Source organism: Elephas maximus, chromosome 23 (assembly GCF_024166365.1).
Source record: "Elephas maximus indicus isolate mEleMax1 chromosome 23, mEleMax1 primary haplotype, whole genome shotgun sequence".
NCBI lineage: Eukaryota > Metazoa > Chordata > Mammalia > Proboscidea > Elephantidae > Elephas > Elephas maximus.
Window position 1 is genome coordinate 65208494 of NC_064841.1, and position 15140 is coordinate 65223633.

Sequence of the window (15140 nt, forward strand, 5' to 3'; positions counted from 1 at the left end):
GTCATTTCTGTTGATTTGAAATTAATGTCCAGTACAAATTTTAAATTATTATCATTCAAAAATCTTTATAGGCTCTAACTTTCTTCTTTTAATAAATTTTTAATAAGTTGATCATTGAGCTTTCATAACCTTTTAAATTTAGAAGCAATTTCACGCCTCACTTTGCTCAATTTCAAAGCTAACATTGAGAGCTTCTCTAGGAAATGTTTCATTACATAAGGGAATATTTAATTTGGGACAGTTAAATAGGAAAATTTTAAAGTATGTAAAAAGTATGTTAGTTCTGCTTTAATCACAACTATAGCCCTTCTGCTGCTTAGGTCTTTACTGTACAATGTGTTAATACTAAATAATTTATGAGGTAGTATGACTCTTTGAACTTACTTTAAAACTGTGAAGGGTAATAAAATCATTAGAGGAAGGAAGAAAGAAGAAAACTGTGTAAGACCTATCATGACAAGAATATCGGTAGAGATGTTCATATGTTAACTTATTTAATCGTTATAGCAAGCTATTAGATAGATGTTTTTTAACTGTATTATAGTTTGAACACTGAAACTCAGAGAGGTTAAATCACTCTGGCTTAGTAAATAACCTTAATTTAGTAATCCACAAAGTCAGGTGAGGTCCAAGTCAGTGTGACTCCAAAGGCAGTGTTCTTTCTTCCTGATTACTGAATGCAGTTCCTGGGTGATGCGAAAGGTTAACTCACTTGGCTGCTAACTGAAAGCTTGGGGGCTTAAGTCCACCCAGAGGTGCCTCAGAAGGGAGGACTGGTGATCTGCTTCTGAAAAACCAGCCATTGAAAACCCTGTGGAGCAGAGTTCTGCTCTGACACATACGGGGTCGCCATGAGTCAGAACTCAACAACAGCAACTGGTCTGGTTCATTACTAAATAATTACCATATATATATATATAGGGAATCAGGAGATCTAGAAACACAAGTGAATTCATGATATATGTCCTACCGATATTTATTATATAGCCAATAACCCATCTTTGTTTCTAAACTTTTTGGTCTCACTACAGGTGAAAATATATACACATAAATAAATATGTATTCAAACATATGCACATATACATATGTACTTCGAAGCAGTATAAGTCTATATCTTTTAATGAATGAATGTCTTTTTATAAGAATTTAATGATGGGGAGATTTTTAGGGATCATTTTTTATACCTTAGCTCTGCTAGAGATTTGTTTTGAACAACTTGAACAAACTTTTAATTATTCTTTTGCTAGACTATCTATTGTAGACTTCAAATAGTAATGTAATTTCTTCCTGCCTCTCATATTTAAGAGTTAAGGAATACTCATCAGTGAGTGAATAGGAAGAAATCATCAATAGTACTTTTTATGTTAAATTAGCTTTTTTTTTCTTTCAATTACTTTTATATTATTTGAAAGTTAAATTATTTCTCTTAAGAATATCTCTGCTTTAAATGAATATGGTTTTGGGTTTTTTTTTTTTTTTTTTTTTGGCATCTCCATGATTGTTGGCTTCATGAAATTAGTCATTTATGATCAATAGAACTTTGCAAGGTTTGAATGGACTTTGGACATGCAAGACCAAAGAATTTTGCCTAATTAAAGCTTCTGTTTAATTAAGATAACAATGCATAGTCCTTCGTTAAAATCAACACAAAAAAGTTCTTCTTTGGTCCTTGGAGAGGATATTATATGCAAGTCCTGTTGTGTGGGTTGCAAAATGTCACTGAAATTTATATGCATTACTTGTCTAATTGCAGGAAATGTAGCATGTCCAGATAGGTTTAGACTTAGAAGGCTGTTTGTTACTTACTGAAAATGACTTGAAACCTCAGTACCCGGAGGCAGCTGTTCACAGGTCCTTCACCTCTCCCCAGAGATGGCTGAGAAGACTCTGTTGTTGGACCCTGTCTTTCATGGCTGGAGCAGTAAACATGACAGGTTGTTTGGGAGCCATCTGTTTAAAATGGCTGCTGCTTTGTATGCAGCAATGAACTTGAGATCAGTTTTCTGTCTTTCTTTATGGTAACAGTCTTATTTGGTGTCACAACAGGTGGAAGTTGATGGGTCGAAACTAAATGTGACCAGTACGTGGAACCTGGCTTCACCCTTGCTGTCTGTCAACGTTGATGGCACTCAGAGGACTATACAGGTAAGTGTTTTGATGATTTACTTACCGGGCTTCCATAAAGTTCAAAATCCTCACCAGGTCGTAGGTGGTTAATATTTACAGACCTAGCGGGGAAGAGCTGTATTTTATACTTTGTATAGTTGGAAACATTTTTCTATGTGAGGAATTAAGTTTTTCTTTTTTTTCAGGCAATCTATGAAGGACACTATATAATAAAAAATATATATATATACAATACACAGTTCTAAGTAAGGCATCTGCTTGCTTTTCTGAACATTTTAGAAGATGGGCAGTTTCCTTGGTACTGAAGGTTTTCAGTTACTTTCTCACCCTCCTTTCCTTTTCTGTGGACTTGTGTAGTGTTTTAGATCAGCAAAAACATGAGTCGTTCAGGTTGACACATTGAAACCTTTTAAAAATTCAGTAATCTTGATTTGTTAACCTTCCATTTTCCCCCAATATAAAATTTCTCGCATTGAGGAGATGCTTTGAAATCCAGAGTTAGTAGAATGTTCTTTATAATCAGTGGCCTCCATTTTAAAGTAGAAAGCTATGACCAGAGATTCTGCCAAATTCCTTCACCTTACCTTATAGCTGAGATTTAGGGTACCAGGAAAAAACAAACAAACCAAAAAAACAAAAAAAAAGAAATTGAATATGTGGCTGTCACACGCACATGAGAGTCATAAAGCCCGATAGCATTACTGCTCATTCTTTTTTCTTTTTCTTTCTTTTTTTATGAAAATGTTTTTGAAATCTCTTTACTTAATTCTACACAGGTACTGATTTTTAAAACCTAGAGAAATCAAGAGAATCACAGATAAAAACCACTCTTCACCAAATTCGTATACCTCTTTTTGAAACTGTGGGGCGGAGGATTCTAGAATCCCCCAGTAAAGATTTGATGAATGACCTGATTTTCAGGTCAGATTAAACTGGTATATTATCTCTGTGGTTCCAAGAGACCTTGAACTCTCAGTCATGAGCCCCATACTTTCACATTGTTTTTGTGACTTGTCCGCAGTACATCTTTTCTCATGTTTTGTTTCACATTCTTAGTCCCTGTTGTATTTCAAGTTTTCTGTCTTCATAACTATATAAACTATGAGGTACAGCACTTTGGGACCCTTAAAAGTCCCTGCATAATTTCCTACCACTCATGTTCATTTACTGTTATACCTTAAAAAATATGACTTTTCTACACTTGTTTATGTTCAGTAGACCATACTCTGCACTGAATTTGCTGTGGTTCAGGCATTCATGGGTTTTCATTTGGGCATCATAATATGACCTCTCTGTAGTGAGTGGAGCGAAAAACTAAACAAAGTCCTATTACGTAAATTTTTGCATCCTGATATTTTTAGCATACTTTTCAATGACTGTGTAGATAGTTGTCTTGATAACATTTTTATATGCAGAGTTTATAGGGAAATCAATACTGAATACATATTTAGAATAACCCTCAGAAGTATTTTTCCTAACACAGGTATATTGTTGTTGTAAGGTGCTGTCAAGTCAGTTCCCACTCATGGTAACCCTGTGTACAACAGAACAAAACACTGCCTGGTCCTGAGCCATCCTCACGATTGTTGCTATGTGAGTCCATTGTTGCACCCACTGTGTCAATCCATCTTGTTGAGGGTTTTCTTCTTTTTCGCTGACCCTCTACCAAGTATGATGTCTTTCTCCAGGGACTAGTCACTCCTGATAACATATCCAAAGTACATGAGACAAAGTCTTGCCATCCTCTCTTCTGCGGAGCATTCTGGCTGTACTTCTCCCATGACAGACTTGTTCGTTCTTCTGGCAGTCCACAGTATATTCAAATTCTTTGCCAGTATCATAATTCAAAGGCATCAATTCTTCTTACAGCCTTCCTTAGTCATTGTTCAGCTTTCACATGCATACGGGATGACTGAAAATACCATGGCTTGAGCCGTATGTGCCTTAGTCCTCAAAATGACGTCTTTGCTTTTTAATACTTGAAAGAGATTTTTCACAGCAGATTTGCCCAATGCAATACATCACTTGATTTCTTGACTTCTGCTTTCCAGGGGTGTTGATTGTGGATCCAAGTAAAATGAAATCCTTGACAACTTCAGTCTTTTTCCATTTACCATGATGTTGCTTATTGGTCCAGTTGTAAGAATTTTTTTTTCTTTATGTTGAAGTGTAATCCATACTGAAGGCTGTGGTCTTTGATCTTCATCAGTAAGTACTCCAAATCCTTTTCACTCTCAGCAACCAAGGTTGTGTCATCTGCATAATGAAGGTTTTTGATGAGTCTTCCTTCAATCTTTATGCTGTGTTCTTCTTCATATAGTCCAGTTTCTCGGATTACTCACTTAGCATACAGATGGAGGAAGTATGATGAAAGTATACAACCCTGGTGCACACCGTTCCTGATTTTAAACTGTGCAGTGTCCCTTTGTCTTTTTGAATGACTGCCTCTTGTTCTATGTACAGGTTCTATGTGAGCACTATTAAGTGTTCTGGAATTCCCATTCTTTGCAACGTTATCCATAATTTGTTATGATCTACACAGTCGAATGCTTTTACATAGTCGATAAAACACAGGTAAACATCTTTCTGGTATTCTCTGCTTTCACCCAGGATCCATCTTACAGCAGCAATGATATCCCTCGTTCCATGTCCTCTTTTGAATCCAGCTTAAATTTCTGGCAGTTCCCTGTCAATGTACTACCACAACCATGTTTGAATTCTCTTCAGTATAATTTTACTTGTGTGTGGTATTAATGATCTTGTTTGATAATTTCTGCATTCTATTGGATCACCTTTCTTCGGAATGGGCACAAATACGAATCTCTTCCAGTCAGGTGGCCAGCTAGCTGTCTTCCAAATTTCTTGGCAAAGACGAGTGAGCTCTTCCAGCATTGCATCCATTTGTTGAAACATCTCAATTGGAATTCTGGCAATTCCTGGAGCCTTGCTTTTTGCTAATGCCTTCAGTGCAGCTTGGACTTCTTCAGTACCTTCAGTTCTTGATCATATGTTACTGCCTGAAAAGGTTGAACATTGACCAAATCTTTTTGGTACAGTGACTCTGTATTCCTTGCATCTACTTTTGATACTTCTTGCGTTGTTCAGTGTTTCGTCCACAGAATTCTTCAATATTGCGACTCAAGGTTTGAATTCTTTCTTCAGTTCTTCAACTCGAGAGGCTTCCAGACTAAACTTTGAGCATCACTTTACATTGCATCAGGAATGTGACCTGGGTAAGGGTGTTACAATCCTACCCTAATCCTCTTTAACATAAAATTACAATCACAAAATGGAAGACAACCACACAATACTGGAAATCATGGCCCAGGTAAATTGATACACACATTTTGGGGGAAGAGGGGTATCATTCAATCTATGACAGTGCTTTTAACTACTATGCCATAGTACTTTTCAATTTTCCCTGTCAGCCTTCTTCAAAAAATAATTCAGCTCTTATTCATGTTTTAAACAAGTGATGCTCAAAGTTTAGTCTCATTTAGGATCAACTGGAAGCCTTCTTAAAAACTAAAATCATTTGGAAAGAATCCATCCAATTGTTGAGATCCATCCCTAGAGTCTCTGATTTAGCAGGTCTTGGGTAGGTCTGCATTTCTCACACATTCCCAGGTAATGTTGCGGCTGCTCGTCTGGGGGGGTGGGCATAGTTTGAGAACCACTGCTTTAAACCTTTGTGATCAGAGAATTAGCTAGAGCCAAATCGTTTGAAGCCCTGTTAATCATATAGTATGAATTATACTTTAACCTTACCAAAAAAGAACCAAACCTGTTGCCTGAGTCTGTTGCAACTCATAGTGACCCTATAGGATAGAATAGAACTGCACCATCAGGTTTCCAAGGAGCAGCGGATGGATTTGAACCGCTGACCTGTTGGTGAGCTGCTGAACACTTAACCAATGTGCCACAATGGAAATCCATGGAAAGGTTTTAAATGGGGATGGGATGATGTGAACAGAATTGTAGTGTAGAAAGAGCTTTTCTTTGGTTGCGTTGTGGAAAGTAGGTTGACGAAGAATGAGATTGGAGGCAGAGAGACAAATTGGGAGGCTGGTAGAGTAATGGAGGTGAAAAATCATTTTGCCTGGACTTATACTAGCAGCAGTGGGGATGAGGAGCATTGTGCGATGAAGAGTTTGGAAGAACAACAGGAGGAATACTGGTTGCTTCACAGTGTTCTTTGTTGATTTTTCTTCTGCCTACCCTTAAGCATAGGCAGATCTCAAAAGTTTATCCCTAACTCCTTGTTTCTCTATGCTGTCTTCCTGAGCAGCATTCCTTCCAGAGTTTTAGCTCAGCACCTCCAAGCAAATAGTTAAAGAATTTTACAAGTTTAAAAAAATGCTATTTTGTGTTTTTTGTTTGTATTTGTCTTTTCAGTTGTTCATGGTAAATTTAGAGAACTATGAAGTGAATATTACTTGCAGTATTTTTCAACTGACTTTACGGTAATAACTGCTGTTTCTCCTCCCCCTCCCCTGGAATTTTGAGTGTAAATTTAAACTTTAAACTTATAAACTATATAAAAGCTAAAGAATAACACAAAAACCTGTTTATTCATCATTTAGATAAAAAAACAGAAAAACATTACCAATATTCTGTGCTGTTCCTTGATTAAATCATCCTTGATTAAATCCTTCTCCCTCCCTGCTCACCTTCCTGATTTTTTTATTTATCATTCCTTTGCCTTTTTGGGGGATATTTACATATAGTAAAACTATAAACAGTATATTGTTTAACTTTTTAAAAAATAATTTATTTTTGTGTTGTCGAGAACATAGACAATAGAACATACACCAATTCAACAGTTCTATGTGTACAATTCAGTGATGTTGATTACATTCTTCCAGTTGTGTAACTGTTCGCACCCTCCTTTACTGAGTCCCTCCCCCCATTAACATAAACTCACTGCCCCCTAAGGTTCCTGTCTAATCTTTCGAGTTGCTATTGTCAATTTGACTTCATACAGATAGATCTTAAAAGAGCATAATGCTCGAGGCAGACATTTTTTGCTAATTAAGCTAGACTATTGCTTGGTTTTAAGAAGACTTCAGGAGATATTTTTGGTTTAAGGCTTAAAACATCTCAGGGCAGTAGTTTAAGGGGTCCATTCAGCCTCCATGGCTCCGGAAGGTCTGGATTCCATGAGAATTTGAAATCCTTTACTGCGTTTTCCCCGTTCTAGTCAGTATCCTTCTGTGAAATCTTTGATCAAAAAGATCAGTAATGGTAGCCAAGCACCATCCAGATGGTCTGGTCTCAGGGCAAAGGAGGCAGTTGTTCATGGAGGCAATTAGCCATACATTCCATTTCCTCCTCCTATTCCTGCCTCTCCTTCTTCCTCTGGTGCTCCAGGCGAATAGAAACCAATTGTACCTTGGAGAGTTGCTTATAAGCTTTTAAGACCCCAGGCACTACGCAACAAACTAGGAGGTAGAACAAAAGCACTAAACATGTTATTAGGCCAGTTAACTGGGATGTCCCATGAAACCATTACCCTAAACTTCTGAATCAAGGAACCAAATCCCATGGTTGTACGTAAGCCATCTCGGCAGCTACCCTTTTTTTTTCTGTCATTGTCAGTATATCTATCACACAGCTTCTGCTATTTCAACTATTTGCAGGTGTACAACTTACTGACAGCAATTACAATAATCGGCTGTGCAACCCTTCCCTTAATCAATGCAATTTGTCTGTCACCGTAAACTGAAACTCAATACTCCATAAGCATGCGCACTCCTCCTCACATTTTTGAACTTTATATAAATTGATACCATCCTCTATATATCCTTCTGTGAGTTGCCCCTCCAATGTTATGTTTCTGAGATTCATCCACGTTGATGCACGCAGCTTTAGTTTATTCCCATGTATATTTTATTACATCATATTAATATGCCACAATTTATTTATTCTTCCTAAGTAGACATTTGTATTGTTTTCATTATTTTACTCTCACAAGCAGTGCTTCTGTGAACATTCTTCTGCTACATGCTTCCTCTTAAAGCAAGAATTTCTCTTGGGCGTATGTGTGGGAGTGGAGTGGCTGGGTTGAAGGGACTAGGCACCTTCAATGCTACACAGTAATGGAAATGGTTTTCCTTATGTGGCTGTACCAATTTACGTGTCCATTAACAGTGATGATAATGACGATGATACTAATAATATGAATAACAAGCCAGTCTTATTGCGTACTTACTATGCCAGAGACATGTATTAATTTATTTAATTCTCACAACAATCCAGTAAGGCATGTACTGGTGTTATTCCTCATTTTTCCATTAGGGAAACTGAGGCTTATAGAGGCTAAATCGCATCCCCATGGCATTCTTCTAGTAATTGGAAGAGCCAGAATTTGAACCCGGGAATCTGCCCTTAACAGTTTTGCTTCATTCGTAGACAACACTTGATATTCCCAGACTACTTAATTTTTTCTGGGCAGGTGGGTTGAAATGGTATTTCCTTGTGGTTTTAATATGCATTTCCCTGATTATTAATGATAATATTTTAAATGTATATGTATTGACCATACTGTTCTCTCTTCTGCAAAGTATCTATTCATGTCTTTTGTCCATTTTTCTATTAGATTGTTTTTCTCATTGATTCGTAGTTCTTCATGTGACCCTGATCTTCTGTTAGTTACATGTGTTACAAATAACTTTTTCTGGTTTGAAGCTTGTCTGTTTACCATTTCAGGTTATCCAAGTGAAGTTTTCAGTCATGGATTTAATGACAGAGTTTTTGACCTTTTCCTTTATGGTTTGGGTATTTAGAATTTGTTTAAACGATCTCTTTTTATTCCCAAGCTCATAAAGATAAAACCCAAAACCAAACCTACTGCTGTCAAGTTGATTCCAACTCGTAGCAACCATGTAGGACACAATAGAACTGCCTCCCAGGGTTTCTGCCACATCTGTCTTCTGCAGAGCAGCTCATAGGTTTGAACTGCTGACCTTTCAACTTAACCACTGCTCCACCAGACCTCCTGCTCAGAAAGATACTTGTCTATATTTTCTTCTAAACCTAAAAACCAATTTTAATCCTCAATTTCATTTTCAACATCTTTATTGAGATATAATTCACATGCCATACAATTCACCCATTTAAAGTGTACAATTTAACGTTTTCTTTATATATGCACAGATATGTGTAACCATCACCACGGTCTGTTTTAGAACATTTTTCTTCCCTTCAGAAACCCCATACCTTTTAGCTACCATACCAGTAAGCCCCTGCCCCTATGCAACCATTAACCTATTTTCTATCATTATAGATTTACTTATTCTTATTCCTTTCCTTATTTCCTTATTCCGTATTCATATGAGTGGAATCATATAGTATATGATCTTTTGTGACTGACTTCTGTCAGCATAATGTTTTCATGGTTCATCCATGTTGTAGCATGTATGAGTACTTCATTCCTTTTTACAACGAAATAATATTCCATTATATGTATATACCACATTTTGTTTATCCATTCGTCCATTAATAAACATTTGTGCTGTTTCCACTTTTTGGCTATTGTAAATAATGCTGCTTTGAACATTCATGAACAGGTGTCTGTGTGAACCTCTGTTTCCGTTCTTCTTGGGGTGGAATTGCTACGTCATATGGTAGTGCTGCATTTAACCATTTGAGGAACTGTCACACTGTTTTCCAAAGTGGCTGGGCCAGTTTGCATTTGCACCAGCAGTGTCTGAGAGTTCTGTTCCAACTTTTCTACATTATTGCCAACGCTTTTTATCTGACTTTTTGATTCTAGCCATCCTAGTGGGTGTGAAGTTTCTTCTAAACTTTTTAAGGTGTGCTTTTCACATTTAAATCTTTAATCCACCTGGGGTTGATTTTTGTGTATGGCATGAGGTAGAGATCCAATTTCTTTTTTTAAAAAAATGGATAACCACAAATCACCAACTTCATATGGAAGGGAAAGAGGCCCTGGATAAGTAAAGCATTACTGAAAAAGAAGAACAAAGTGGGAGGCCTCACTCCTCCTGATTTTAGAACCTATTATACTGCCACAGTAGTCATAACAGCCTGGTGTGGGTACAACAACAGATACATAGACCAATGGAACAGAATTGAGAATCCAGACATAAATCCATACCCATGTGAGCAGCTGATATTTGACAAAGGCCCAAAGTCTGTTAAATGGGGAAAAGACAGTCTTTTTAACAAATCGTGCTGGCATAACTGGATATCCAACTGCAAAAAAATGAAACAAGACCCATCCCTCATACCATGCACAGAAACTATCTCAAAATGGATCAAAGACCTAAATATAAAATCTAAAACAATAAAGATCATGGAAGAAAAAATAGGGACAACATTAGGATCCCTAATACATGGCATAAACAGTATACAAAATGTTACTAACAATGCACAAGAGAAACCAGATAACTGGGAGCTCCTAAAAATCAAACACCTATGCTCATCCAAAAACTTCACCAAAAGAGTAAAAAGATTACTACAGACTGGGAAAAAGTTTTTAGCTATGACATTTCCGATCAGCATCTGATCTCGAAAACCTACATGCTGCAGCAAAAACTCAACTACAAAAAGACAACCCAATTCAAAAATGGGCAAAAGATATGAACAGGCACTTCATTAATGAGGACATTCAGGTAGCTAACGGATACATGAGGAAATGCTCACAATCACTAGCCATTAGAGAAATGCAAATCAAAACTACAATGAGATTCCATCTCACTCCAACAAGGCTGGCATTAATCCAAAAAATACAAAATAATAAATGTTGGCGAGATTGTACAGAGACTGGAACACTTATGCACTGCTGGTGTAAATGTAAAATGGTACAACTACTTTGGAAATCGATTTGGCATTTCCTTAAAAAACTAGAAAGAGAACTACCATACGATCCAGCAATCCCACTTCTAGAAATAAGAGCCTTTACACAAACAAGTATATGCACACCCATGTTTGTTGCAGCACTGTTTACAATAGCAAAAAGATGGAAGCAACCAAGGTGCCCATCAGTGGATGAATGGATAAATAAATTATGGTATATTCACTCAATGGAATACTACACATTGATAAAGAGTAATAATGAGCCTATGAATCATTTCATAACATGGAGGAATCTGGAAGGCATTATGCTGAGTGAAATTAGTCAGTTGCAAAAGGACAAATATTGTATAAGACCACTATTATAAGAACTGGAGAAATAGTTTAAACAGAAGAAAATAATTCTTTGATGGCTATGAGAAGGGGGAGGGAGGGAGGGAGTGAGAGGGGTTTTCACTAATTAGATAGTAGATAAGTTTTATTTTAGGTGAAGGGAAAGATAACACACAAAGGTCAACACAACTGGACTAAACCAAAAGCAAAGAAGTTTCCTAAATTGAAAACTTCAAATTCAAAGGCCCATGTAGCAGGGGCAGGGGTTTGGGGACCATGGTTTCAGGGGACATCTAAGTTAATTGGCATAATACAATCTATTAACAAAACATTCTGCATCCCCCTTTGGAGAGTGCCATCTGGGGTCTTAAATGCTAGCAAGCAGCCATCTAAGATGCAACAATTGGCCACAATCCACTGGGAGCAAGGATGTATGAAGAACACCAAAGACACAAGGTAATTATGAGCCCAACAGACAGAAGGGACCACATAAACCAGAGACTACATCAACCTGAGACCAGAAAAACTAGATGGTGCCCAACCACAACCAATGACTGCCCTGACAGGGAACACAACAGAGAACCCCTGAGGGAGCAGGAGAGCAGTGGAATGCAGACCCCAAATTCTCATAAAAAGACCAGACTTAAGGGTCAGACTGAGATTAGAAGGACCCCAGAAGTCATGGTCCCCAGACCTTCTGTTAGCTCAAGACAGGAACCATTCCCAAAGCCAGCTCTTCAGACATGGATTGGACTGGACTATGGGATGGAAAATGATACTGGTGAAGAACAAGCTTCTTGGATCAAGTAGACACATGAGACTATGTTGGCATCTCCTGTTGGGAGGGGAGATGAGAGGGCAGAGGGGTCCAGAAGCTGGCCGAATGGACACGAGGAGAGAGAGTGGAGGGAAGGAGTGTGCTGTCTCATTACAGAGAGAACAATTAGGAGTGTATAGCAGGGTGTATATAAATTTTTGTATGAGAGACTGACATGATATGTAAACTTTGACTTAAAGCACAACAAAAATTAAAAAAAAAGATAACCAATTGTGCCAGCATTATTTAATAAATGGCCACATTTTCCTTCCATTTTCCTAGCTTTCCACCCCCTACCCTTTCCAGCTCGGTTAAGCACTTGACTACTAGTGGAAAGGTTGGTGGTTTGGACCTACCCAGAGGCACCTCAGAAGGCAGGCCTAATGATCAGCTTCCTAAAGGTCACAGCCTTGGAAATCCTACGAAGCAGTTTTCCTCAGCACACATGGGGTTGCCATGAGTTGGAATCAACTTGATGGTAACTAAAGAAGAATCTTGCCACCCTCTCTCCTTCACAACTCCCAAATTCTTTCAAAGGCTTACTGTTTCTCTAAAATGGTTCTTAATTAATTGTAAACAAAAAGATGTCTTTTCCCTTAATGTGAAACTCTGGTAACTGTATTTGCTTCCAGGTGCTCTCTGCCAATCATTCCCTCCCATTTTTCACTTATAAATTCCTAGGTAATCCTTAGCCACTGAAAAAGGGAGGGTGTGTGCATGCGTGTGTGTGAGATGATACTTGAGCCACCCTTAGAAAAGCATGTTCTTGAAGTGGGACGTTGATTGGGAAACGTTCCCATAGGGAAGGAATGAGAGGCAAATGTAGAAAACTATGTTGGAAGAATCAGATTGCAAATGGGAAGTTAAAGAGCCTGTGCTTTTAAATAAGCAATGGAAAAACCATTGATACTTTTCGCAGAAGAAAGTAATCTACATCAAAATGCCTTCATAATGTAGGATGGGTTAAGGGGTTGATGGTGAAAGTGGGGAAGGAGTTCATTTAGAAAGACAGTCATGTAACTTCACTCCTGATGTAATGGATCTTAAACTGGGGTGCTGGCAGTGTAAAAAAAGGAGGCTGGGTTTGAGAAAGGTTCATGATAAAAACTTAACATAGTTTTCTTTTTTTTTTTTTTAATTGTGCTTTAGGTGAAGTTTAGAGTGAAGTTTAGAGAGCAAATTAGTTTCCCATTAAACAGTTAATACACATGTTGTTTTGTGACATTGTTTGCCAACCCCATGACATGTCAACACTCTCCCCTTCTCAACCTTGGGTTCCTCATTTCCATTCATCCAACTTTTCTGTTCTCTCCTGCCTTCTTGTCCTTGCCCCTGGGCTGGTGTGCCCATTTAGTCTCATGTACATGGTTGAACCATGTGTTACTGTTGTTCATTTTATGGGCTTGTCTAATCTTTGGCTGAAGAGTGAACTTCAGGAGTGACTTCAGTACTGAGTTAAATGGGTGTCTGGGGGCCGTACTGTCTGGGTTTCTCCAGTTCATGTCAGGCCAATAAGTCTGGACTTTTTTTTATGAGTTAGAATTTTGTTCTACCTTTTTTTTTTTCCATTTCTGCCCAGGACCCTGTATTGTGGTTCCTGTCAGAGCAATCGATGGTGGTAGCCAGGCACCATCTAGTTGTGCTGGACTCAGTCTGGTAGAAGCTGTGGTAGTTGTGGTCCGTTAGTCCTTTGGACTATTCTTTCCCTTGTGTCTTTGGTTTTCTTCATTCTCTCTTGCTCCAGACAGGATAAGACTAGAGAAATATCTTAGATGGCTACTCATAAGCTTATAAGACCCCAGATGCTATTCACCAAAGTAGGACGTAGAACGTTTTCTTTATGAACTATGTTATGCCAATTGAGCTAGATGTCCCCTGAGACCATGGTCCCCAGCCTTCAGCCCAGTAACTTGATCTTTCAGGGAGTTTGGATGTGTCTATTAAGCTTCTATGACTTTGCCTTGGTCAAGTTGTATCGACTTCCCTAGCATTGTGTACTGTCTTACCCTTCACCCAAAGTTACCACTTATCTAAAGTTAGTGTTTTTCCTTTTCCACCCCCCCCCTTGTAACCATCAAAGATAATTTCTTTTTGTGCATAAACCTTTGCGTGAGTTTTTATAATGGTGATCTCGTACAGTATCTGTCCTTGTGTGACTGACTTATTTCCTCAGCATAATGCCCTCAAGATTCAGCCACGTTGTGAGATGTTTCGCACATTCATTGTTGCATAGTATTCCACTGTATGTGTGTACCATAGTTTGTTTATCCATTCATTTGTTGATGGACACTTAGGTTGTTTCCATCTTTTAGCTATTATGAATAATGATGCAGTGAACATGGTTGTGCATATGTGTATTTCTGTGCATATGTCTCTTATTTCTCTAGGATATATTCCTAGGAGTTGGATTGCTGGATGATATGGTACTTCTATTTCTAGCTTTTTAAGGAAACACTGTATCATTTTCCAAAATGTTTAAAGTGTTTTGCATTCCCACCAGCAATGTATAACAGTTACAGTCACCGTTCAGCTTCTCCAACACTTATTATTTTCGGTTTTTTTTTATTTTCTCCAGTAATGTTGGGGTGAGATAATATCTCATTATAGTTTTATTTGCATTTCTGTAATGGGTAGTGATGAGGAGCATTTCCTCATGTGTCTGTTAGCTGCCTGAATGTTTTCTTTGATGACGTGTCTGTTTGTATCCTTTGCACCTTTTTAATTGGATTATTTGTCCCTTTGTTGTAGAGGTGTTGGATTTTGATGAGCATAGTGTTTAATTTTAAGAATTTCCCAGTTATCTAGCTTATCTTCTGGTGTTTGTGTATTGTTAATTATGGTTTGTATCCTATTTATGCTGTATATTAGGGCCTCTAGTACTGACCCTATTTTTCCTTCCATGATTTTTATAGGTTTTGGTTTTATATGTAGGTGTTTGATCCATTTTGAATTCATTTTTGTGTATGGTGTGAGGTATGGGCCGTTTCATTTTTTTATGGATAGACATCCAGTTTTGCCAGCACCATTTGTTAAAAAGACTGTCTTT

At 37.8% G+C, this 15140-nt stretch overlaps 1 protein-coding gene across 7 annotated transcripts in view; it reads left to right on the top strand.

Moving 5' to 3' along the window:
• The window catches only part of PCCA (propionyl-CoA carboxylase subunit alpha), a 534561-nt gene that overhangs the window by 425921 nt on the left and 93500 nt on the right, over positions 1 to 15140 (top strand). For all 7 annotated transcript variants that reach the window (XM_049867227.1, XM_049867229.1, XM_049867228.1 and 4 more), the window contains one exon: positions 2047 to 2145. In XM_049867227.1, the coding sequence (XP_049723184.1) occupies positions 2047 to 2145 (99 nt within the window). The remainder of the gene's footprint in view (positions 1 to 2046; positions 2146 to 15140) is intronic.